The 23,868-nt window shown below is 36.2% G+C and overlaps 1 protein-coding gene across 1 annotated transcript in view; it reads left to right on the top strand.

The window, feature by feature from the left end:
* Positions 1-23,868, top strand: part of DNAAF5 (dynein axonemal assembly factor 5) — a 24,109-nt gene extending 241 nt beyond the window's left edge. The window contains 13 exon segments of the mRNA XM_026053931.1: positions 1-320; positions 724-908; positions 1,489-1,613; positions 2,223-2,338; positions 6,488-6,720; positions 9,370-9,582; positions 11,189-11,332; positions 13,141-13,309; positions 15,905-16,052; positions 19,531-19,681; positions 20,546-20,702; positions 22,293-22,484; positions 22,993-23,868. The exon segment at positions 1-320 is cut by the window's left edge and continues 128 nt beyond it. Coding sequence (XP_025909716.1) covers positions 1-320; positions 724-908; positions 1,489-1,613; positions 2,223-2,338; positions 6,488-6,720; positions 9,370-9,582; positions 11,189-11,332; positions 13,141-13,309; positions 15,905-16,052; positions 19,531-19,681; positions 20,546-20,702; positions 22,293-22,484; positions 22,993-23,132 — 2,293 coding nt within the window. The 3' untranslated portion in view covers positions 23,133-23,868.

Raw genomic sequence — 23,868 nt, 5'->3', positions numbered from 1 at the left:
GGCGGAGCGCGGCCGCGAGCTGGCCCTGCAGCTGCTCCGCCACGGGCTCGGCCAGGCCGAGCGGCCCGCCGAGGCGCTGCCCGTCGTGCTGCCGGCGCTGGCGCAGCGCCTCAGCCCGGCGCGCAGCTGGGAGCCCTGCGAGGAGCTGCGCCTCGGCCTGCTGCAGCTGCTGGGGCTGCTGCTGCGCCGCTGCGGCGCCGCCATGGCCCCCTACCTCAGCGACGTGGTCCGCATCCTCCAGGCCACCCTGCTCGACGACTACGCCGAGGTCAGGCGCGAAAGCTGCGCGTGCGTCGTGGCCTGCGCGCAGGCCATGCCAGGTACGGAGCAGGCACGGGAGCTGGGGCCCTCGGAGGGGCAGGGGGAAGAGCTCGGAAGAGCTTGGAAGGTGCAGCCGAAGGGGAAGAGATAGAGCAGCCACCTGCACCTTCCACGTGAGCTTTGCGGGCCTTGGAGGATCCATAAAAGAATCGTGCATGGGAAGGCCGCCGAGGGATGGCGTCCACAACGGAAAGCACATGGGTGACTGTGGGAAAGTGCCCATGGGTTGGTTTGCTGCTTTTATGGAGCATAAAGTTAAACCTGCATGTTCTGTAAAAGCGGTGACATTAACCTGTTTGTTCCGCGTGGTGTTTTGCAAATTACGTTGCTCAAAGGCTGTTACCCACGTACAGAGGAAGACATACTTGATGTTTTTCTCTCTCCATCCATCTGCCCATACAGAGCACTTCCACATGCAGGCAGAATCCCTGATAAAGCCCCTGATGCAAACAATCTCGCACCAGCACTACAGAGTCCGTGTTGATGTAATCCAGGCTACGGGCGCGGTGGTGCAGTTTGGAAATGGGAAGTCTGTGGATGATGTTCTGTCGCATCTGGCCCAGCGATTCTTTGACGAGATTCCTAAGGTGCAGGTTTCTTACTTTTTCTTGACTTGTTTAGAATTTTCAGCTTTTTATTTCCATTCATTTGAGATATGTAAATATGACCCATACAGACTTAGGCAGTTCTAAACTATCCCAAAGCAAAGTGGATGGCCTGTTCAGCTCTGCCTAATCCTGCAGAGAGTTGAACTTGGCTTTCCCAGTTATTTTGAGTCCTGACAATTCTGTCCAAATCCACCTACCTGATTTGCCTGAAACTGTAGGTTTTCTGGATTATTGACAAACATTAATGGTATTGGCCCATTCATAATTGCAATAGAAAATTTTCAAAATGCCCTATTTAACAGAACTATTTCTGGTGTAGAAATATTCACATTATTTAACATTAACTTCTTTTGTAGTAAATCAGACTATTGTCTTCTGGAGACATATTTTACATGCATATACTGAGAAACTACTCATACTCACAGAGATCTCAACTGTCAGAATTTAAGGTGTTCTGGGTTAGCTCTTTATCTTTTCTTGCTCTTGATGTTGTGTTCTTGTGCAATAAATAATCTGGTATTTTTGTAAAATATTTATAATGATCCCTCTTCTTTCATAGGTTCGTCAAGCTGTGATAACTGTGATTGGAGAATGGTTGTTGCATCTGCGAGATAGATATTCTTTTTTTCACAAATTGATCCCTTTGTTACTTAGTGGCTTTGCTGATGAAATTCCTGAAAACATGTAAGGAGGAAGCTTTTTATCCTTTCCCCCAGTTCCCACACCCTCCATCCTCATGTATGTAGCTGTCTTGCATGGAAGTATTTCTGTGGTTTCTCAAAGGTACATTGTTGGGAAAAGAAGTTTGTGCATGGGGTGTTTTGTTTCTGTTTTGTTTTAGTTTGTTTGTTTTCTTTATATTGAATATAGCATTCAAATGAAGTTACAATTTTAAAAGAAAATGAGTTGATTTTAATTTCAGTTAGTTGTGTTTATAAAAAAACTTATTCATTTTAAATCATTTCTAGCTACTATGATTTTTTTATACAAGTCTAACTAAAGCAGATATTTTTATGTGGGTGTAGTCGTGTTGTTGACTTTTTTCCAGCATCTTTGATACTCTGTGGAGAGAGTTTTCTAACATAAAGGCTCTGAATTATCCTTAAGAGGACATCTTTGTCCACTGAGTCCATAAGAAGCATAAACATTTAATTTAATGTGTCCAAATTAAATGGCAGGAACACTTTCTATTCATCCAGCTGAACAGAGAAATTCATATTTTCCCGTAAGCCTCATTTTAAGATGTTTTCTTCTTTGGAGCAAGATGGTATGAAAATTGTTGTTCTGTTCTAGGGAACTGACTTCGAGTTATTGGGAAAAGATAGGCTTGCAGTGGGAGAAAGAGAATGATGATGACCTGAAGGATAAGATTAATTTCAGTCTTTTGCCATCTCATTATCCCCAAGGAGGTAAGTCTGCTACAGAAGTTTTTTTACTTCCTGAAAGCTTCCTGAATCCTGAAGCTGCAGCAGTGATAGCAGAGCAGAATGTGTAATATTTATCACAAGATGTAGTATTGGTTACTACGTTACATCACAAGATGTAGTATCCCCTGTGTAAAGGGAAACATGGTGTTATTCAGTTGTGAAAGGGATCTTAAGGGAAGAACACACAGCCCTAAACTGTATAGTGAGAATTATTTGGTTTTCTATTCTGTTTCTGTCTGTGGCAGAATGAAGCTTAAAATCAAGTTGTTGTTAAGCTTTTTGCTAATTAAATTGTTTTATGGGTCTTTAGCTTTCTAAATGATATATTTGTAGTAGTATGAAGCTCGTTTCCTTTCTCAGGTTGACAAAGTAAATGTTTAACAACATGCATATGGCTTTTGGTGAGAGAAAGGATTAAAATGGGTCATTACAGATTTCTATGCTTATATTTAACAGAACAAAACCCCTTTGGGAGTGAAAGAACAGGTTCATGCTTGACTTGTGCCTACCTGACAATCACTTTGCAGGATCCCCAACGGCAAAATACCTTCTGTGACAGTGGGTTCCGGAGTCCTTTCTGCTTTGAAATTTGTCAGTTTTAGAATTGTTTTACTCAGTAATGCTTGAATGAAAGTGGAAGCACTTCATGGTGGTGACTGGTTTGACAGACAGTTTCTCTTTGAAGATGGTCAAGTTGATACGTTATTCTTTCTATAACTTTTTCTCTCCCTTACTCTCTGATATAATGTGTGATGTTATCTTAGGAGCTTGTAAAATGTAAGGAATGCTTTTATTTTCACCAGGGATGGGAGAAACATTTGTCACTAGTTAGATAATTTTATGTATGCAAAGGGAGGTGAATATAAAGTGCTTAAGTTGATTGTTCAAGTTCCAGTCACTTGTTTTGTGATGGCCATGATACAACGTAGGCCATTAATGTGCTTATCTTTTAATGACGTTATGGGTGGTGATCTGATCCTGAAAGGTGGTCCCCAAAATTGTCTCAACAGCTGTGAAAAACACTGCAGTTTGATTGTACTCCGATGAACAAAGGAGAGGAAGAGGAAGGATCAATAAAAGGCTTAAAGTTCTAGTCCTCAAAACAGTTGCTACAGCTTATATTGCTAATACTGCCATTTTTCCGTATGTTTTTTTCTCTATAGTATGTGTACCATTTTTAGAAATGGACACTTATCAATTATGTCATGAATTTAATGGATACATAAAAAACACTTGTCAGGCATATCATGGAAGTAGAACTGGTCCAAATTACAGATAACATTTACACTCTCTGTTTTTATTTACATGCCTATTGTTTCCAGTGCAATCTCCCTGAAAATTACTCAAAACAATTTTGATAGGTGGAAGAAAGCTCCACCTCACCAGCTGACCATTGCTTTTAAGCTATCTGGAATAATCTTAGTCTAATAAGTCTGCTTCACAACCCTGCATTTAATTGACTTTTCATGCATCTTATTTGATGAAATTGTGCAGCTAAGGCTTCTTGTGATTATATATATACATGACCACAGAACTTTCTAAAGAAATGACCTGGTAATTTTGGACTTGAGTTCTGAGTTAATGATAATTGAAATATGTAATTTCCAACTGTTTATCTTTGCTTCCAGATTGTATCTCATATTAATACTCAAGCTTTATGTGACAAATGAGGAAAAAAAATAGAGGATAATTGGCTACTTAACCTCACAGATATAAAACTTTCATGTCAAAGAGCCTACTGTGCCTTAAATCCAAGTAATAATTTGTGATTTCTTAATACATTAGCCTACAGATTCATTGTTATTAACTCCCTTTCCCACTTTTTTTTTTTTTAATTCCACCCACCCACTTCAGGGTTTTGTGTAATAGGATGGTTAATTATTTTAGCACTTTGTGACTATTTCTTCCGACCTACAGCTGAGGTATTCAACATCCAGGCATATCCCTTTACAATTCTGAGCTATAGTACATTTTACTTAACCATCTTTTTCCTACTCTCAACCTGTCATAGGAGCCTCACTGGGCTTTTATCTCAGGAATGCAGATACTGCAAGTTGGAGGAGAAGTATAGGCAGACAGACCTCATGCTAGTGCCATCCAACCAACTGCACAGCTTTCCATTAACCAACAACAATCATTGCCTTAGGAAACAAGTGCAGACAATTTATAGCAGGGAGGTCTTTGACAGGAGTAGCTACAGGGGTAAATGTCTGCATTTGAACTCCTGAAATGGAGGAAACTGCTGATAAAGAATTGTCCAAAGTGTCTAAAGAAAATTCTGCCTCAGGAGAAATAGGACAACAGTCTGCATTTCTTGTCTTAAGTTGCTTTCTGTATTTGACTTTTTGCTATTCACTGTCAGTTTTCATAATCCAAAGTAGCAATTCATGCTCTGATATTTGATTTTTATTCTACTCTTAAGTATTTCATAGGCTTTTTTTTTTTTCTTTAAACCTTTTGCATTTGTCATACTGCTTACTCAATTCATTTTTCCTCTTAGCATTGGTTTCTACAAGGACCAATGCAGGAAAATATTATGAGAACTCAGTCATTTCCTTTCTGAGAAATTACAAGTTGAACTCAGTATCAGGAATATACTGTGTAACAGCACAATCAGCATGTCTTGTTAATAGCTCAAAATCGATAATTTTACCCCCTAAAACAGTATGTGAACATGGCAGGTAACAATAATAATAATAATAAAGGTTTGTTTGTTTGTTTTTTGTTTGTTTGTTTTAACATGAAGAATTTTAAAAAGGAAAAGGTCTCAGCTGTAGAAAAAGCAATTGAAAAAATCAATTGTGGTTATTTCAGTTCTTTGGAAAGCACTGATGTAATCTGTGTCAAGTCCAATGGTGGTGGCATGATAGCTGCTTGCACTGGTCAAGATGCCTTTCTGAATCTCTGCTCTGTAAATGAGCTAAGATGCAAGAGCAGGCAGCATTTCATGGGGAAGTTAAATTCATTAGTTCTGTAGATATCTGTAGACTCTAATATGATTATGTAATTCAAAAAAAAATCACAAATCCTTCTCATTTTTCCATCTTTCCAACTGTATAAAAAGTATTAAATAATCATTTGGACTAGGTTATTTCCAGAGGTCCCTTCCAACCTCATGTATTCTGTGATTAACTTTATTTTGAAATGCATTACTTAATATGCAAATCACAGGTTAAAGAGGTGGATCAGTAGGAGCTGCTGTTTCTTTAATTAAAAAAAAAAAGTTCGGCGAAGAGATTCTGTAGGATTTGTGATTAAAAATACTAACAGTTTTATTTTCTCTATCTGTTACACAGTAGTTATATGAGTAGAACTGCACAGTACTCATATTCCCCATATAAGTAATAGTACGGAGTACAATTATACAGTCTGGTTAAACTGTATATTCTTATAGGTAGTTACATTATCATGAAAACATTTGTAGTACTTTTCCTCTATTAATACAGAATAAGATTTTGCTACAAATGTGTTTCCCTGTAGGGACCATTAGAGATCAGATTTTCTTGTGACATTTTGTTGTGGTTTCTCTTTCTATAAATACTCAGGACTTTGCTTAGAATAGTTTTAATTTCATACTGCATTAACAGTACTGTACATCTTCTTATCTTTTTGCTTTCTCATCCAATATTAAAGGCTTTCATTTGGCTGACATCCTCCCTTTCTAATTCCATATTGATAGATACACTTAACCTTTTCCTTTAGAGGGCACAATTGACAACATCTGTTTTGCTGCAGTTTCCATCCTTTGTGGTACTTGTGACTTCTGCCTTTCATCTTTTCTTCTGTTTACATTTAAATCTCTAATTATAATATGGAGAAAACATGTACATCTTTAAAGATTAAAAGGAAATTATTAAGCTGCATTTTCCAAAGTGGGCAATGCCTCCTATCTAAGCTCTTTTCCTTTTCCTCTGCTATAAACATCTTTAAAGATAAATCACCATCCAGTAATAAATAGGTAACTTCTGAGAGCTCCTTGCACAGGAAAAGTTCTCAGCAGCAGTGGGAATGTTTGTTCAGTGCTAAAGCAGATGATTGCTCTTTTCATTGTCTTTCAACTTTTCTAGCTTTTCTAAGACTTTAATGTGTGTTGACTTTCCTTCAATACCTGCTTTTATTTTTTTTCCCTAGTGACTCGACCGGGACTAGGTTGTCGGGAACTTGTTTCAAGGAACCTCTACAAAATTCTTCCAGGTCTTTGTCATGATATGACAGACTGGGTTGAAGGCACAAGAGTAAAAGCATCTCAGCTTCTGTGCATATTACTCTTACATGCAGAGGATCATATAACACAACACATGGAGTTACTGCTTAGAACTTTGTACCGTGCATGCATGGATGAAGAGAAAAATGTAGTTAAGAATGTAAGTTCACTCTGTTCAATTACCTACAGTATTTGAAATAAGGACCCATTATTTCCATCCTTAAAAGTTATGAGTATTCTGAGGGTTGACTTTACTGTAGCTCACTAGGATTTGCCCAAGGTTGAAGTGTCCGTCTCAATTTTTTAAAATATTTTTGTGGATATTAAAACACATAAGTATTGTATGTGTTACGCTAAAATATATATTTGTACAGAATTGGGATGATAATCAATGACAAAGTTATTCAAATAGTGTTAAACTTCTATAGCAGGGAAATGAAGCAGTGATAATGAGTGTTGTCATAAAAGTCTTGAGCAGCAGATTGAAGTTTAAAAGCTTCAGGGCAGCAAATTCCATTAAAAAAGCCTGTATCCTGAGAACAGTTAGTTTTACTTATCTCTTCCTAGTACATAGTCCAACTATAAATCCAGCCAAACACTGAAGTATGTTTATTCCATGTCGTATCTATAATCTATGTTTGACTACTTCAGTTACTACTCTAAAATGCTGTTTGTTTGTTTTTAATTTTTATTGTTTGTACAGGAATGATTAGTATCCTTTTTCTCTAATAACTTATCAGACAGTTGATGCTGTCAATACTTAGGTTAATAAATCAGTAAAACACATAGCTAAAGACACTGGATACATTTATTAGGGAATATACAGGTGATGCACATTTTCTTTGCAGTTTTAAGAAAAATATCTCTTCATAGTTCTGTATGAGCAAGAGAAAATATGTTTAACAAAAGACTCCTGTAAATTGGGGTGTTTTTTTGTTTGTTTTTGTTTTTTAATAGCAAACTTTATTGTTTTGGGTACTGAGTAGTGTACAACATGCTGGATGCAAGCAGTTCAGTCAGTGTTAGAAAAATGATTTTTCTAACTCATACTTTTCTTTAAGTTCTAGCTGGCATTTGAGCTATATCCAAATTGTGAGCAATTAGGTGCACTTTCTTTCATTGTCTCCCTCCCTGAATTAGGAGATACCAAGCTGTTGTGGATATATGTTTTTTTCAAAATTCCTTATATAAAGGCTTATATAAAACAGTTTAAAAAAAAAAGTAATTAGAAGAAGAAATCTATTGGTCCTGCTATCATGGTAAATTTTCCTTCACAGTCTTTGCTTCCACAGATACCAATTCATAAGTATGTGTTCACTTAGCATAGTTTTCCTCTCCTTTTTAGCACCATATTTGCCTCTTTTCTAGATTCCCATTGCTAATCTCTTCACAAGTGTTTCCAAGAGATTTAATTCCTCCTTAGGAGATTGTTTGTATTTATTTTTTTTTCTTCTCTCTGCCAAAATTTAAGACTCATCAAATTTTCTCTGTGAATACTTTTTATATCCTTTATGACACTGTCTCCCAGGATCCTGTCATTATCTCCTCTCTCTTTTGTCACAGTAGAATCTGTTTCAGAGCAGTCTGCAAGCTGAGAAACGTACACATCTTCCTCTAGCCCGAGGATACCAAACGAGGTGTTTAAGATTTCTCCAGCTGCTCTTGTTTTTTTCTTTTCTCTTTTTTTTTTCTCTCTTACCAAAATGAGTAGATAAATTGATCCATAAAATGCATCATTTCATGTTTGAAAACTGTTTAATGATAAATTATGTTGTACTTTTTCTGGTTTCGAAGTACTTTAGATTCTCTTTCTTTCTCTATGGCAACTATGAAAGAGGACAACACATTTCCATAGAGTATCTCATAGCGTTTTGGGTATTCACTTTTGCAATAAGAAATAGCTTCTGTCTGCACAATGTACAGTGATAGAACCCATTGCTACATGTTTCCATTGAGGCTAAAGCCTAGTATGATTTAAAGATGAATTAAATGCAGTTAAACAACCATAGTTAAATGACTAGCTGGAAGTTTACTACCAATTATATAAGAACTTCTAAGGCTTCAGAAAATGAGCCAAATATTAAATTAAGGAATTTAGGAACCATTCATGTTAAACAGGTAGTTGCAATCATTGACCATATCTTTCTTTTGCACCTGCTTTAAACAGAAATGACCATCAGTTGGGTGGTAGGTTCTGAAGCAAGGGTCCTTCACAGCGTACCATATGCACCATCCCAGTATGCCTCATAAGTGAAGGCTTTTCAGATTAAGAGGCTGAAATCAGTGGGTGCTTTCCCTGCCTAGTGCTTCCACACTAAGGCAGATTGACATGGCACTGTCAAAATACAGTACAGTAACAAAAGTTCTTCTCATGATTTTATTGGTTGTTACTATTAACTATTCTATTAAAGGTGGTTGTAACTACTCTATTGAAGAGGGTTGGTAGGTTTTCGGAGGAAAAAATAAACGATGAATCTGAGAGATCTGGTTATTCTCAGCTGAAGACTTTATTACACTGGAAATTGTACACTTCATTCCTGTACTTTACTTTCTCATGGAAGTTTGAGTCTGATGCTGAGACGAGTGCTTTTGCATGCCTTATTACACGCTTGCAGAACACATGTCAGGAATTTTTTTTTCATGCATATAATCATAACTAGGTTAATGGAAAAGTCCTACAAGGCAATTGGTGAAGCATTTAAAATAACAGCTGGAATCATATAAAGAAAAAGACATTGATATGTTGAATGACTTCATTTTCAGAAAAATCCTCAAGTGGTTGTTACTGTTCTTTTTTTTTTAATTTCAGTGTCTGAAAGCAGCAGAATTGATTGGAACATTTGTCAATCCTAAGGTATCTTTGAAGTTAATCACATCAGCCTTTGAGAAAACACCTATGTCATCTCACATTATGATTCTAACTGCAGTGATTCGTGGTAGCCCAAGAGAAATCTTAAAGCCTCATTTGACTGATATTGGCAATGCATTGTCAAAAACTGAGATCTGTCAAAGATCTGAAGAGGTAAGGAGAATGGAAAATCCACAAAGGTAATCCTAGACTTGATCTCCAGGTCAAATCTACTGTTTCACTCCCAAAAAGATATTGACAATGATTGTTTCAGCACAAATTCAGAGAAGACCCCAAATCAGATATTTCATTCCAATTGTGCTCATAAATAACAGCTGAACCTGAAGATGATTTTCATTCTAATCTTTGAAGACTATTTCTTGCTTGTTATGTAAAGAGAGAAGAGCATCTCTTCAATGGAGATTGATAACTTACAAGATCTTTTATACTCCTTTTCCAGGAGTTGTCAGTATGCAGACATAGCACAGCTACTAATGTGCAAAAAGAATCCCTACAATTTTCCCCATGCATGAAATCCCAGCTTTCTTTCCAGCAGAACTAGGCTTTTACTCTTAACATGACCAAAAAAAGGCTTGATACTATTTCTTTGGAAATATCTTTAAAGCTTTGTGTTAGATTCTAACTTCCCTTTAAGGGAGTTATTCATGTATATAGGCTGAATCTAGTTTAATTGTCTTTTGGCGTCATTACAAGATACACGTTTGAAGTTCTTCCTTCATTAGGTTCTTCCCTAATGGAATATGTATCAGTGATGCAGAGAATTTACCCTAATCTCTGTGAAGCCTGTGATGATTAGGACCTCATATAACTGGAAGCACCATAACCTGATTGATCCACTAACAATCCCCTGGAGTATACCTGCAAAATTACAAGGTCTTAAGCTCACTGCTTCCATTTAGTGTTATACACAGGAGACACATTCATCTGCAGCTGAAGCTTTTCACAGAATTGTTTTAGCCTTTGGTTTTGGAAAGCAATCCTTCTCTATTTTAGGGACTGAATGGTGCACAGACACTGTTTAGCAAAGGATTGACCACATCCATGAGATTAATAACATTTACAGTTAACCTCTTCCTAGGCTTCACTTTTTGAAAGTGGAGGTTATAACAATGGCCTCTTCTGTTAGTGACTCCACATTTAATGTAACCTGACAGAATCATGAAATATCTGAGGCACTTAATTGTAGAAGTTATTATGAACTTTGAAGAATATTGACCTCTGTTGATTTCAGTGGGATCAAGGTAACGTGCATTGTATTGCCACAGTCGTGATAAATTGGCCAAGGCAAAAGCAGACCATGAGGTTTTCTTGGTTTATTTATTTAACCATTATTGTTGCATGCAAAATAGGCAGGCACAGAACAATACTTGAAAGCAATATAACACATATTAATAGAGAATTGCACTTAAGAATGAGAAAGTACTGTTGGTAAGCATTCCAAAATAATTTGATGTTTTGTCCACAATGCAGCAATTCTTTGATTAAGAGGAAGGTCATTTATTTTGTTATCAGGAAAGGATAAAAAAAATAAAAGGCATGAGAGGAAAGTTATCTTGTGTGCTATAAAAAGTAGAATATGAATTATTAAAACCAAAATAAAGGTCATCAAAAAACAGACCCAAATGATAAGTATGTTCCCAATGCTAGATTATATCAGTTTCAGAATTTATGGTTGTCAATTGCCATAGATTTCTATTAAAGAGAATTTACAATATTTTCTAATGAAACATAATACCTTTCATACTTTTCCTAAAAATAGGCCTTTTATATGGAACAGTTGCTTTGTTGTGCAGAAGCATTGATTGAAGTGTGTCAGGAAGACTGCAAAGAAATTAGCTTGCAGCTGATGAAAGTTTTGGTGACAGTAATGGCAATACCTAGTTCTCAGCACCTGAAAGAAAAGGTAAACTATGAACTGCTTTAATATTTTTGTAACGTTTTGAGTTTAGTATTGATAAGACATTTTGTCTAAATAAAAAATAAAAAAGAAAAAAATTAACAAGCCATTCTCCTATAGTATAATCAGGACTTAACCAAGTTCCCCTCCCTTCATTTTCTTCCTCTCCCACCCCAAAATTTTCCTTAAATGTGGTGGCTTTTTTACTTCCATTTTTGTTGCTCCCAGGCATGGTATTCCATAGGCCTGTGTGCCAGCAGTATTTGTGGCCCCATAGCTGACAGGCTGCCTCCAAATAGACATGTTCATAGAAAACTGTTCTGAAATAGAGCGGAATGGAACAAAGCTCAAAATCAATACTAGAAAGAGCTGACAGGATAAAGAGGTACAGCACAAAGACCTGGTGCAAGGAGAGCGAATATGAGTGTGTGCACTTGTTTAATGGGGTGGGAGAAAGAAGAGTTGGAAACTATTTATTGTATGATGAGGAACTGTTTGTGATTTGGACACATTCTCTCTCCTAAAATATGGTATTTTATTTACTGGTAAGTGAGCCTCTTATATCTAAGTTATCCTGACTTGCTTTGACTGATAGAACTTTTCCAGGAAAGAGAAATGCATTATGCTTCAGGCAGACAAAGTTGCTTTAAGAGTAACCTTTGTCCTTAGAAAATCCTGATGATATTTTTTTTCCTAGAAATATCATCTGTTTTCTCCACATCTGGTACTTTCATAATAATGTTTTTGTCTGGCAAGTGATTAGTCTGCAATATTCTAAAGGTCCCAGACATGTTTTAGTGAACTTGTCCGGTTGAGTTGAATTGAAAAATATTAAAAATATGAATACAATTTTTAGTTTTACTGAACCACTTAAAGGCAAAGGGCATTACTCATACCGTCGCACTTCATCTTTCACTGCTGGAATCAGAGCCCACCCCGATGACATATGTTACTACTCTGTGGGAGGTCTGTGTGTTTTGCTCCTTTATCACTGTGCACAGAAACCAGTAAAACTATAGATACTGATTTTTGTCATGCATTTAATGCTCTTCCTTAGTGGAGTTTTATATGTCTGGTAAGGAGTCTTCAGGATCTGTAAGAGCCAATTTACTCCTGCTTTTATATCCATCTGCCATAAGCTTAGAGAAGTACATGCTTTCTTGCCTAAAATGACTCAGGCATTCATTTAGTGGTTCTCTTATTGTACATGTTTTACTTGCCTGTTTCATAGAATTGTCTAAATGTAAATAAGAAGATAATGCTGATTTCTGGTATTTATTCTAAGTAACAGTAATAGAAGTTGAAAATTTCGTAATGAAGCCATCCAGCTACTGGAGATAGCATCTCATATCATTTTAAAAAGAAAGAAAAAAGCCATGTGCTCCTTGTGTCATAGCAACAGTAGTTCTTGGAGCCTGCCATATCCAGCTAGTTGTAGGTATGAGAAATCACCTTAACAGAAATGTTTAAAGCTGAGGAGAAAATCATTACAGCTTTAAAACTAATAGGAACCAGTTTATAACTTGGTTTGTTTTAAGAATTTATGGCTTAGAGATTATTCCATTCACCTATTGCATTCCTGTGTTCCATATGAACATATTTTTTGAAATCAAGATTTATTCTGCTACAGTTTAAAGTAAATGGATGTGATATAGGAAGAAATAATCCATTAATCATGATCATCCAAATAGAAAATATAGAAATCCTTTTATCCCTTTCTTTCCTAACAGCTCGGTCATGTATTTTAGAAATTGGTTTTTTTCTTTCAGTATTGTTCCACTTAATTTGAAATATCTTGTCTCTGGTTTTAACAGGTAGAGGAAACAATGTGTTCGTTAGCTGAAGTGCAGCAATTGGATGGCTTTCTTAGTCTCTACAAGCAGCATATAATTCAGCTTATGGAATGGGTTTTAGTATCCCATGACTGTTGGACCTGTTATTCTCCAGAATTATTACAGTTTACTGTGATCGCAACCCATTCAGGTATGGCTTATTTAGCAGTGTGATCTCTCATTTAGTTCTAAAAAAAAAAAAAATCTCCATAGCATGTAGATCGTTGTGTTTTATAATACATAGTTTAATATTCAGAAACTTTACAAGCATATGAAGAAAAGCAAAAATAAAGTGTTGATGCACCCGTAGAGTCTTGTGGAATATCAGCTGCTGGAAGTATATTAAAAACATTTGTGTAACAGAATTTCAGGTTAATGAAAATGGTATAGCGTATAGGGTGGCAAAAAGATCCATCTTATGTTTATCTCTTTTTTCTTCACTCTGCCTAGTCACTAGCCTAAGAAAAGATACTAGGTCTCTGTATCTTTCCTTACTTCTATTCCCAAACTAGTAATCCTAGTGCTAGTAAACCTAGTAAAAGTAGTGCTAATAATCCTGTGCACTACTGAGTATAGATTAATGAAACATTTTGGGAAGTCGTTCACCTAAGTTTAGATGTCTGCAGTGACGGTATCTCTGAGGCAGCTCTGCAGATTGCATTTATAGGTAAGGGAAGCAGTGAAGGGCAATTCTTTTGACCTAGACATTTCTTTTGATATGTCAATTATTACTCTAGAAACTTCTGTTTATGGTTTCTGTTGACTGTGAAGGGAATATAAAAATCTCCTGTTACAGATAGCTATATTGCACACAGTTAAATGTGGATGGATGTGTTTTAATTAACCATATCTTCTGCTTTTAAAGTTTAATCTCAAGTAGAGCCTCAAAAGCATATTTAAAGCACCCACCATTTTAGCACAGCAAGAAGCCTAAGTACAAATTCCTTTCATCCATACAAAAAAAAAAAAAGTTTTTCTGTACAAATTCTGGGTGGCCAACATTTCTGTATATTTGCACTCCCTTTCTATGTCTGAGGAACTTCTAGACAGTTGTCTCTGTTTTGCTTAATGGCAAATAAATCATAAGATGTCTGGGCAAACATTTTGGCTTGCACTCCACATTGGTAATATGCTATTGTCTGTGTTTTCTGTCTGACGCAGCAGCTCCTAGGACTTTTTTCTTTCTTTCTCACACATAATGTTATTTGTAATCAATTTAATCACATTTACCCATTTCCAATTTCTCAATTGTTACTGTTTTTCAGAAATGTTAGTTTATACTGAAATTAGTGCTGTAGATTATATTGTTTGTTTTCCATCTATTGATTCTGCTGCTATCAGTTTGATATAATAGCAGTGTGTTAACAATGCCTCAAGGCTTGCATGAGGCAATGTATTTTAAATAAATGTTATGAAAATAAAGATCTATCTGTTGGCATGGAAATTTAGCAAATTGCAGCTTAGCACCCTGTATTTCTAAAGTCTAGACACTGAAGATTTCTTGAGTTTTGAGCAGTCCATTTCCAGATGTAATTCCATGTTATTGAACTTCTTTTGGAACCTTGAATACTTCCATCCATGCATTTTACATGTGACAGAATATTCTTGTCATCAGAAATGCCTAAGTATTGTGTTTCTGGATTTTTCTGAATGACTGGAGTTCAATGGAATGTGTACCACAAAAAAGTTAAACTACTGAATCTCTAGAGGAAAGTAGTTTATAGCAAACTCCTTTTTCTTTGTTTTTCCCCTTTTCCCCCATTTTCTTTTCCTTTTCCCCCTTTTTTCCCCTTTTTTTTTTTTTTTTTTTTTTTTTCTTTTTTTTTTTTTTTTTTTTTTTCCATAATTACAGCTCTTGTTGCTTGGCTTTAGAACAACACTGAATTAACAAGTTAGGTCTGATGCTACATGTCCCTCAGGTTACCATTTCAGATACTAGGTTAACAACTTAATTTGTGTAAGGGATTTCTTTTCTTTCTGATTGTTTTTGTTTGTTTATTGATTAGAAGTAAAAACATTACAGGATGTCCAATTTTTAGCAGGCTAGAAAATGAATTTGATTTTTAAAATTATACACTGCATTCTTTCAAGGTAAAAGTTGCAAATATGCATTATTTAAATACAGAGAAAGAATACTACTGCAATAATTTTATTATCCAGATTTTGAAGCTTACTCTTTCCAATGTTTCTCTAGAATTTTGCATATGGAAAAATGGAGACAAAAATGTAGCTAGTTCTGTTCTATGGAGTTGTCTCATGGTAATAACAGAATCAATAGGTTTTTAGGGAGGGTTGTTTTGTTTCCATTCACGTTCAGGAAGCCAGAACTTTGTGCATAGTGTCAAGCTAGATAGCAAATAGCATTAATTTCCCAAAACATGTTAGTCCACCCCAAATGACTTCTCACACAACACTGGCCTCAGCAAGTAGCAGTTGTCATTGAAATTTCCATATTATGTAATGCAGGGTAGTACAAAAATAACTAACCTGTCTGTAAATAAGAAGGGAGTAAATGGTCTTTCAGGGAGCACCATGCTGCCGTGGCGAAGGCTGGGTGAGCTTGGGTCTTTGTGCCCTTGCTGGTCCTGTGTAACCTAAATACATCAATAGCTGCTGTGCGAGAATGGAAAGCTAAATACTACCAGCGATCTCACAGCTTTTAACAGAATCACATATTAAACATTTAGATAGAAGATAAAACAAATTACTAATGCTTCAAAACAAATCTTTCATGTTTATTTTATAGGTCCTGTTGTAGGTGAAGCTCTCCATGACTTTATTCTCATTCTTAAGACATGTCTTCAGCCAAACAAAGACTCCCAGTTGCGCTTAAAACTTTTCGCTCTCCTATCACAGTTGCTGCAGAAAGCGAATGAAACTGTCAATTCTCAGGGGTAAGTAGAGTTCTAATTTCAGACAGCAGTTTAAACACCAAAATAGCATTTGAAAGTAATGTCCGTGGTAATCACTTAACCGCTATAGTTGTGTCCATGTTGCATTTAGCATTTATGGGAAAAGAAATACTTTCCCACCATCTGCTATAGCTTGCTTTTGTTTTGCATTTCTAACACTGCTTAGAAATGATATGTTTTTTAAAAAATCATATTATCATTATCATATTATTATTTAAGTCTGGACTAACTCCTCTATAATCCTGTCTCTATCACCATGAAGATTTAAAAGGATACCATGCAAATCTGGATAGTATTCAAAAAACAGAAAAACTACAACAGGAAAAAAAGGAAAATAAAAATACACATAGCTGAGAAGAATGTATGTTTGAAAGCAGAGATGGGGATTCTTAGGAAACAATCAAATATCAGAAGAGTATGGATGTTTAAAACTGATGCTGTTTAAAATTACATGAAACCTTTGATAAACAGTGTTGTTCTCTTAGTGACTGACACTGAAAGTCTCTTATTAGCTTGGCACTATTTAAGCCAAGCCAAGCATTGCAAATATTGCTTAACTGTAATTCATACTGCTAATAAAACCCATCTATTTCTAACAATCTCAATAATAGTGCCCTTTTAGCCTTATTCAGCTCTCTTAGTTGTGCAAATGCTACCACAAATTTGTCCTGACTACAGATATCATATCTGCTCCACTTTTCACATTGCCTATTGTATTTAGCATGCAAATATAAGTGAAATGTTATCTGGTGTGTTCTGTGGTGGCCTGAAAGCAGTTACAGTCCTTACTAAATATACAGTCATATATTTTAGTCTAAAATCAGAATATAAAGCTCCTTTTTATTTACTCTTATGGCCTGGTTTTACTGTCTTTTATTTACTGCAAAATATGTTACTGCTAACTCCTGTTCATCTGCTGCACAGAATTGCATTTATTGGGTCAACAATTTGAGTTGCACTGTCATTTCCTCCCTATGTGTGTTCCCTTATCTGCTCTCCAGCTCTTTCCCCTTGAAAGTATCCAAGCATCCTGTGTTACAGGAGAACAGAATTTGAAGATTTGGGTTTCCGTTTCTCCTCTGCATCTTCATTGTGATCTACAGAAGATGATTTAGGCTACCTTTAAGTAGTACAAGAGGGACATTATGAGCTGCAGAGTCCCAGTTCCCTGGTGCTCCTAGCCATGCTGCTGGCTGGAGCATCCAGCGGATAGGAAGGAGCTCTTGTTTAACACTTCAGCTTTTTCATTCTTCGACTTAAATTTCTCGCCGGCACAGTGGAATTGGTAGCATTTCTCTATGTGAAGTACTCTAAAGTGCTCAGATAAACATGTTGAGAGGCCATCCAAGTATTACCTGTAAAAGGTAATACAAGTTACCTGTTACCTGCAGGTTACCTGCAGGACTACGTTGGAAACTTCACCAAAGAGTAAACTTTTGCTCTGACAGTAGCCAAAGCAGGATGATTTTAAAATAAATTTAAAAAAAAAGTATGGAATCTATTTTTTGTCCAAAAATTGAAACTAAAGTTTCCTTAAATAAACAGTGAGCTGCCATTGCCATCCACAGGTAGCGATGATGGCAGCTTTTTAGCTCTGGGCAATATGAGTGATTAGGCTTTTTTAAAATAAAAGTACATCCAAAGACATTAGCATGGGTTTGTATGAAGAACCACTCCTGACAACGGATGGTCCAGCTTAGTTCATCTTTCTGTCCTCTGAGAAATTTCATGAATTTTTGCAAGGCACTAGAACAACCCAACTTACAAATAGTGTAGCATTTTGGCCAGCATAGTGCTGAGGGAACCTACCTTTATTTTTACTTACACCTGCAATATCTATAATATTATTATCTGTTGACACTTTTCTGGCATCCTTTTTAGTAGAAACTTATTATATTTCCAAAGATATGTTTAACATCCTCTAAGGATTTTGACAATTTTGGATGTGTCTAAGGGGACTTTGGATTTCATGTTATTACTGAATTTCAAGTGCCATCTGCTGGAGAAGCAGCAGGAATTGGTATCTGACTTGCTCTTCTCAAACATAGGCTGCTGCCTCAGCCTAACAGTTAAGCAGCAGCTAGGTCTGTCTATTTTGAGCATATAGAAGACAGACTTTCAGTTTAATACATATCTAACTAAATAGTTAAGTTCTGGCAGACAAGCTGACCGTATTTTGGTCAACTTGCACCTGGATGATGAGTTCGAACTGCAGCAAAGAAAGAGTAGGTACAGGAAACAGGAGGTAGCTGCAGTTACATTTCTTATTACATTGCTGCAGTATTACTATGGAAATCTTAATCAGTAACGACTGGATATTTTTGTTTGTTTATTTGTTTTAAGCACTTTTATGTTGACACCTGTCCATTACGTTCCTCCTGAGGCATGGCACATTTCTTGAGGAGCAGCTTACTCACCCTGCTGCTGTAGGACTTCAGTGGGAACAGCATCTTGCCTTGCTGTCAAGCACGGGGGTGACAACGTGCTGTTTTGCACTTAGGTGGCTGCAGTCCAGATCTGCTGAAAGTTTGAGCAGAGTGGGACACGAGTCAAGGTAGATTTAGCCCCTTATTAGACAATCTGCTCTGCACGCTGCCAGCTGTTCTTTAAGGCACAGAGGCAAAGTGAGTAACCACAGCCGTAATCATCTGGTTTCGAGCCAGGAGATGCATCTTCTCTTAATTTAAAATTGCTTGAGCTAGAATTATGTGGGTATGAGGAAATAATACCTCTTGAAAGCTGTTGGCTGTCATGACATTTTTTCATATAGCACCAGCCCACTGAGGAAGTGGAAAGAACATAAGCAAGAAAATGAAAGACTTCTGTGTATGTGATGAAAATAAGTCATTGTTTGGGGATCTAGTATTACACATCCAGCATCACTGGAGTCAAACCCAGGCTTTTACCAGGACTGGCACCATCAGAAAATCTTACAGACATCACATCCTTGAGGGAGGCAAGTTTCTGAGCCATGGGAAAGATGAAGTAATTAAGTGCCCATTTACCACAATATCAGGTCTCATCAGTAGCATTCATACTTTTCACATTGTAAATACTTTTCATGGGACACTCTCAAAGGGTCTTACAAATGGAAATGAATCCTGACAGCATTCATACAGGGTGTTATCTCCACAGGTATTGCAAATGAGACAGAGGGAAGGTAAGTAATTTACCCAAATAGAGAGTCATGAGCATAGTCTGAAGTAGGAGAAGTCTAGCCTCCCCCTTCACTGAGTGAAGTATTTGTTTAAATATTATCTTGAAAAATTAAGTTATGAAGGGCTTATTACAGATATCGTAATCTTGTTGCTTTATATGATTTTATTTATTTATTTTACAAAGTTTTTTTTTCCTATTCTGCCTATGTTTTTCTGTGACAGAAAATTCTCCTTTACATGCTGTCAGTTTCTTCACCATTTTCTCATGAACCTTTATTTTACTTTCTTGCTTCTGGCTTTAGGCAGTTCCTTAGCTACCTTGAGACCATGATAAAAGACATACTGGCTCCTAATCTGCAGTGGCATGCTGGAAGAACAGCAGCTGCCATCCGTACTACAGCTGTATCATGCCTTTGGGCTCTTATTCACTGTGAAATACTTTCACCAAAAGAGGTAAATTCCTTCTCTCTCATCAGATGCACTTCGAAATCTTAGGCAGGAAAACAGAATAAATGCAAGAAAAAAAAATCTTAATAGTAGGTAATATTTTCAGAGGGATGTATACTTTTCATAATAAAATGTATTGTTTGCAATTGAGTGTTATAAAGTGAAATGATCAGTAGTTAGGGGGGATAATAATGATGTTAAAGGGCCCAGACTTGCAATGATATCGTCAGCTGTAGAACTCAGCTCTGTTGTATTTTGTAGGTGTTTCTTGTAGTGATGCCAGTTATTATTATTGACCGAAGTGCTTGAACACGTGAACTGGTTAATTTTGCATATGCAAAAGCATTTATCTCAGACACTGCTGTCATGTTAAAACAAGGACATTTTTCTGATACCCAAAGTAGCTTACTGCATTAATGTAAAAAAATGTACATATAAAAGGGAAATTATGAAACTCACTGAAAATACTGTATTAAAGGCTTTATTTTTAAAACTTCCTTTTGGAATAAGAGCACCATCTACTGGTACATACGCATAATTCTTGCATCCAAATTATTCAAAGCCTTGCCAGCTTTTTTTTTTTTAAATGAACAGGCAAGTAACTTTAAAGCTTTTGGTAGTTACATAAAACTCATCTGCATATGTACTGAGTATTCATGGAATGGATGATCTAGTGAGAGATTTTCATTTCTTGAGCTTATTTAAAGGGAAAAATAAGGCTGTATTTCTTGAAGATTATTCAATAAAATTTAGTTAAGTTTTTAATAAATTATGCAAGACAATATCTGTCAGTTTTAATGAGAACCAATAAACACATTGTCTATGAGTGACTGAAAAGCTATTATTCTGTGTTTTTCTTGTGAATTGTAGATCTCAGAAGTTGAAGGTTTGCTTATGCCTCAAATAATTGCCTCCATGGATGAAGATTCTAAAATTGCTCGACTAATGGCTTGTCGTATTGTTGGTGTCTTTTATAAAGTCTGTGGCAGGCAGTTTGATTCAGATAAGCTCATCAAAACTTACCCAGGTATAGTATGCCACCCTGTGCCACATGCTGTAGGTGTGCCTGCTTGAGCAGGAAGGTTGGACTAGATGATCTGTAGAGGTCCCTTCCAACCTTAAATATTCTGAAATAAATATTCTGAAATAGTATGAAGTTTGGGGGTCGCTTTTTTTGTTTTGTTTTCATAGAGGTGTCACCACCTTCAGATTGAAGAATTATATTTGCCTTTTAACCTGAAGTGTCACAGTAGCTTTGCTCTTAAGGCTGGAAATCACTGTGCTGGATTAGTAGACAGATTCACTGTCAAACTTTAGGATTCACTGTGCAGGTTTTCCACCTCACCTGGAGGTTCACTGCAGATGGTGACAATGGAAGCATTAATACAGACTAGAGAATGGCAGAAATGTTTTATATCTCTGTGTCATCTAGTTTTAATCCTATGTAAAGTGGATAAGTAGAAAAAGTAAAGAGCTACCCAGTATCATAAATTCAGCAGCATTTTTGCTTGAGAGAGACAATTTAATATCTAAATCCTGCAGATATTAAGAATTGTTCTTAAATGGTTAAATGAGACTGCTGATAATATATAAAGTACATGCGGACATTTTAGAGAAGCAAGTTAAAATACATGCACTTGCACCTCACAGAACTCTTCTACATTAGTTTTCTAACTGCAGCATTTCATTTAATGGAGGTATTCTATGGCAGATAATTAGATGTCCTTCTCTTTGAATGCTTCTGTCAACACGTGAGCAAAGCTGAATAAAGTATCCTGATGTTATTATGAATTATACCACTAGGTGGAACCTCACTCAATATTACTGTCGTCGCAAGGTTTGGCAGTTTTTCATCTGCATCAATTCCTAGTTTAGACTGTATGAAATAATATTCTAACTATAGTGAAAGCAGGACAGTAATGCATTATATAAATGATAGTCACATTGTTCTCCTTGCTGTGCTTCAGAGTGCCAACATCAAGCCACAGAATTGTACCATAAATAGGCCTGGATAGTAGAAGGATGATGTTCCACTGCTGAACAATAAATCTGCAGAAGTACAATCTGCAGAAATAGACTCTATGCTATGTAATAAAATTTATGTTCTCGGAGACATAGGCAAATAAGCCTTTCCCAAACTTAGTATTTTAAACAGTGATATTTTTCTTACACAGGACAGCAGAAATCTAGCAATAAGCATTTCTGCTTTGGAGAAATACATGCTCAGAGAGTCATCAAAGCAGACCTTTGCATTTATCAAATTCAAATTCCCTGAAATGCAAAGTCATTGACTTGACAAAAACTGTAATATTTTGTAAAATGCTGTGCTTTATATAAAATAATACTAAACTCTCTCTGTTTCCCTAGAGCATGCCATAAACGTAAATAGCACCTTGCCATAAACATAAATAGCACCTTGTTAGATAGGGTGTTAGAGAAGGTTCAGCTGAATCTGAATAATTTCATGTATTTATTATACGTTTATTTATCTTGAGTAGTTACAGAATACATTTTGTATTTTGAAATAAAAAAAAAGAAAAGGTAAATTCTCACTTCTGATTATAGCGGTGTTATAAATATTTTCATTATTCAGTATTCAATATTCCAAATATTTCAGAGGTCTTAAAGCGGCTAGATGATACTTCAGCTGATGTGCGACTGGCAGCTGCTCACACCTTAGCTAATTGGTTTAAGTGCTTAAAGGACAATGACGCAAAATGTTACATGCAAAATAATATTCGGTATCTGTACCAAGAACTCTTGGTACATCTGGATGACCAAGACCAAACTCTCCAAAATGCAGTGCTAGGTAAGACTCTAAATTTTATGTATTTATAACAGTGTTTTTTTCATACAGTGTTTTTAAGTGTTCTCTTAAAATAATACAGACAGCTATAAACTAATCCTAACAGGCTGGAGTAATTGGAAGCTTTCCTTTGGGTTTAAGTGGGCAAGAGCTCAAACATTTTACCTGAATGCGTCATCATCAAACGAATTGCATTTTGCATGCATCTGGGTGGGAATGTCAGTATATCTGATTTATCACATGACTTTATAAATGGGAAATAGCATATAGACAGAGACACTGAGTGCTGCAGCATGTGACTGTATATGACCTTGTTTGATGGATTTTGTGGAATATGTTGGTGTGTCAGTCTGTGTTCAGGCATACAGACCTCAGCAAAATAAAAGGAATCAGGTTGTCATGACTGCTCAATTTGTACAAGCACAACTTCACAATCACATTGCATCCACTTTGAGAGAATTTGAAAGGGAACGACCGGTAATGACTTATGAAACATATTCTTACTTTGCAGAAGTTTTGAAAGAAGGAAGCATTTTGTATCCAGAAGTGCTAGTGAGAGAAATTGAAGAGGTTGTAGAGAAGCATCGAACACCAGTCTATTGCAACCAACTACTACACCACATTCAGTCATCCAAGGAGGCAGTTTTATGAATCAATGTTGAAACTCTTATTAGTGAGCTGTGACATTTATATGATCTTGATTCTGTCAGTCCTTCATATTTCACTGGTACAAAGTAGCCTGTGCAATAACAAGATCCTTTTTCTTTGCCAGTTCTGTATTAGCCCATTTAAAGGTCCAATGGGCACAGTTCTACTTTTTGTTTCCATTTCAACAGTTATTTGTATTTGCTAGTAAAAAAACAATGTTTTAATTTGTTCTGCCTTGGAAGTTTTTCAGACACAAGAGTTAAAGCGGGAATATTGTTAAGGAATCTGACTCGGTAATTGAAAATGGTAATCTAGTTAAATTAGTAGTCCAGTGTCCAAATTGTTTTACAGAAATTCAAACAGTTTTTGTTCTTTCAAGGATCCTTTCAAGCTCTGCTAAGTTTTCAGACTTTGTTGAGTCGGGTCTGTGAGGATCAGTTCTACTTACTATGCTTATGTAATAGGAACACATTCTGAGTGTCACTAAATAAATGTTTTTTATTTTCAGTGAGAAAATGTAGTACAATGACAATATGGTTAAGATTTTTAGAGCTAAAGTTTATATGGAAAATTGTGATGTTTTGTAATGTAGATTAACGGAATTTATATTTTTGTATTGTTAAATATATAGCATCAGCTATTTTTGTTTATACTGAAGTGCCTTGGATAACAAACAACATTTGTTTGCTTACTACTTTGAAATGAAATATTCTTATGTTTAAATTTAACATATTTTTTC

Source organism: Nothoprocta perdicaria, unplaced genomic scaffold, assembly GCF_003342845.1.
Source record: "Nothoprocta perdicaria isolate Ctin4 unplaced genomic scaffold, notPer1 scaffold_12, whole genome shotgun sequence".
Lineage (NCBI taxonomy): Eukaryota > Metazoa > Chordata > Aves > Tinamiformes > Tinamidae > Nothoprocta > Nothoprocta perdicaria.
The sequence above is the reverse complement of the archived record's forward strand: the minus strand, read 5'-3'. Positions and strand labels throughout refer to the sequence as shown.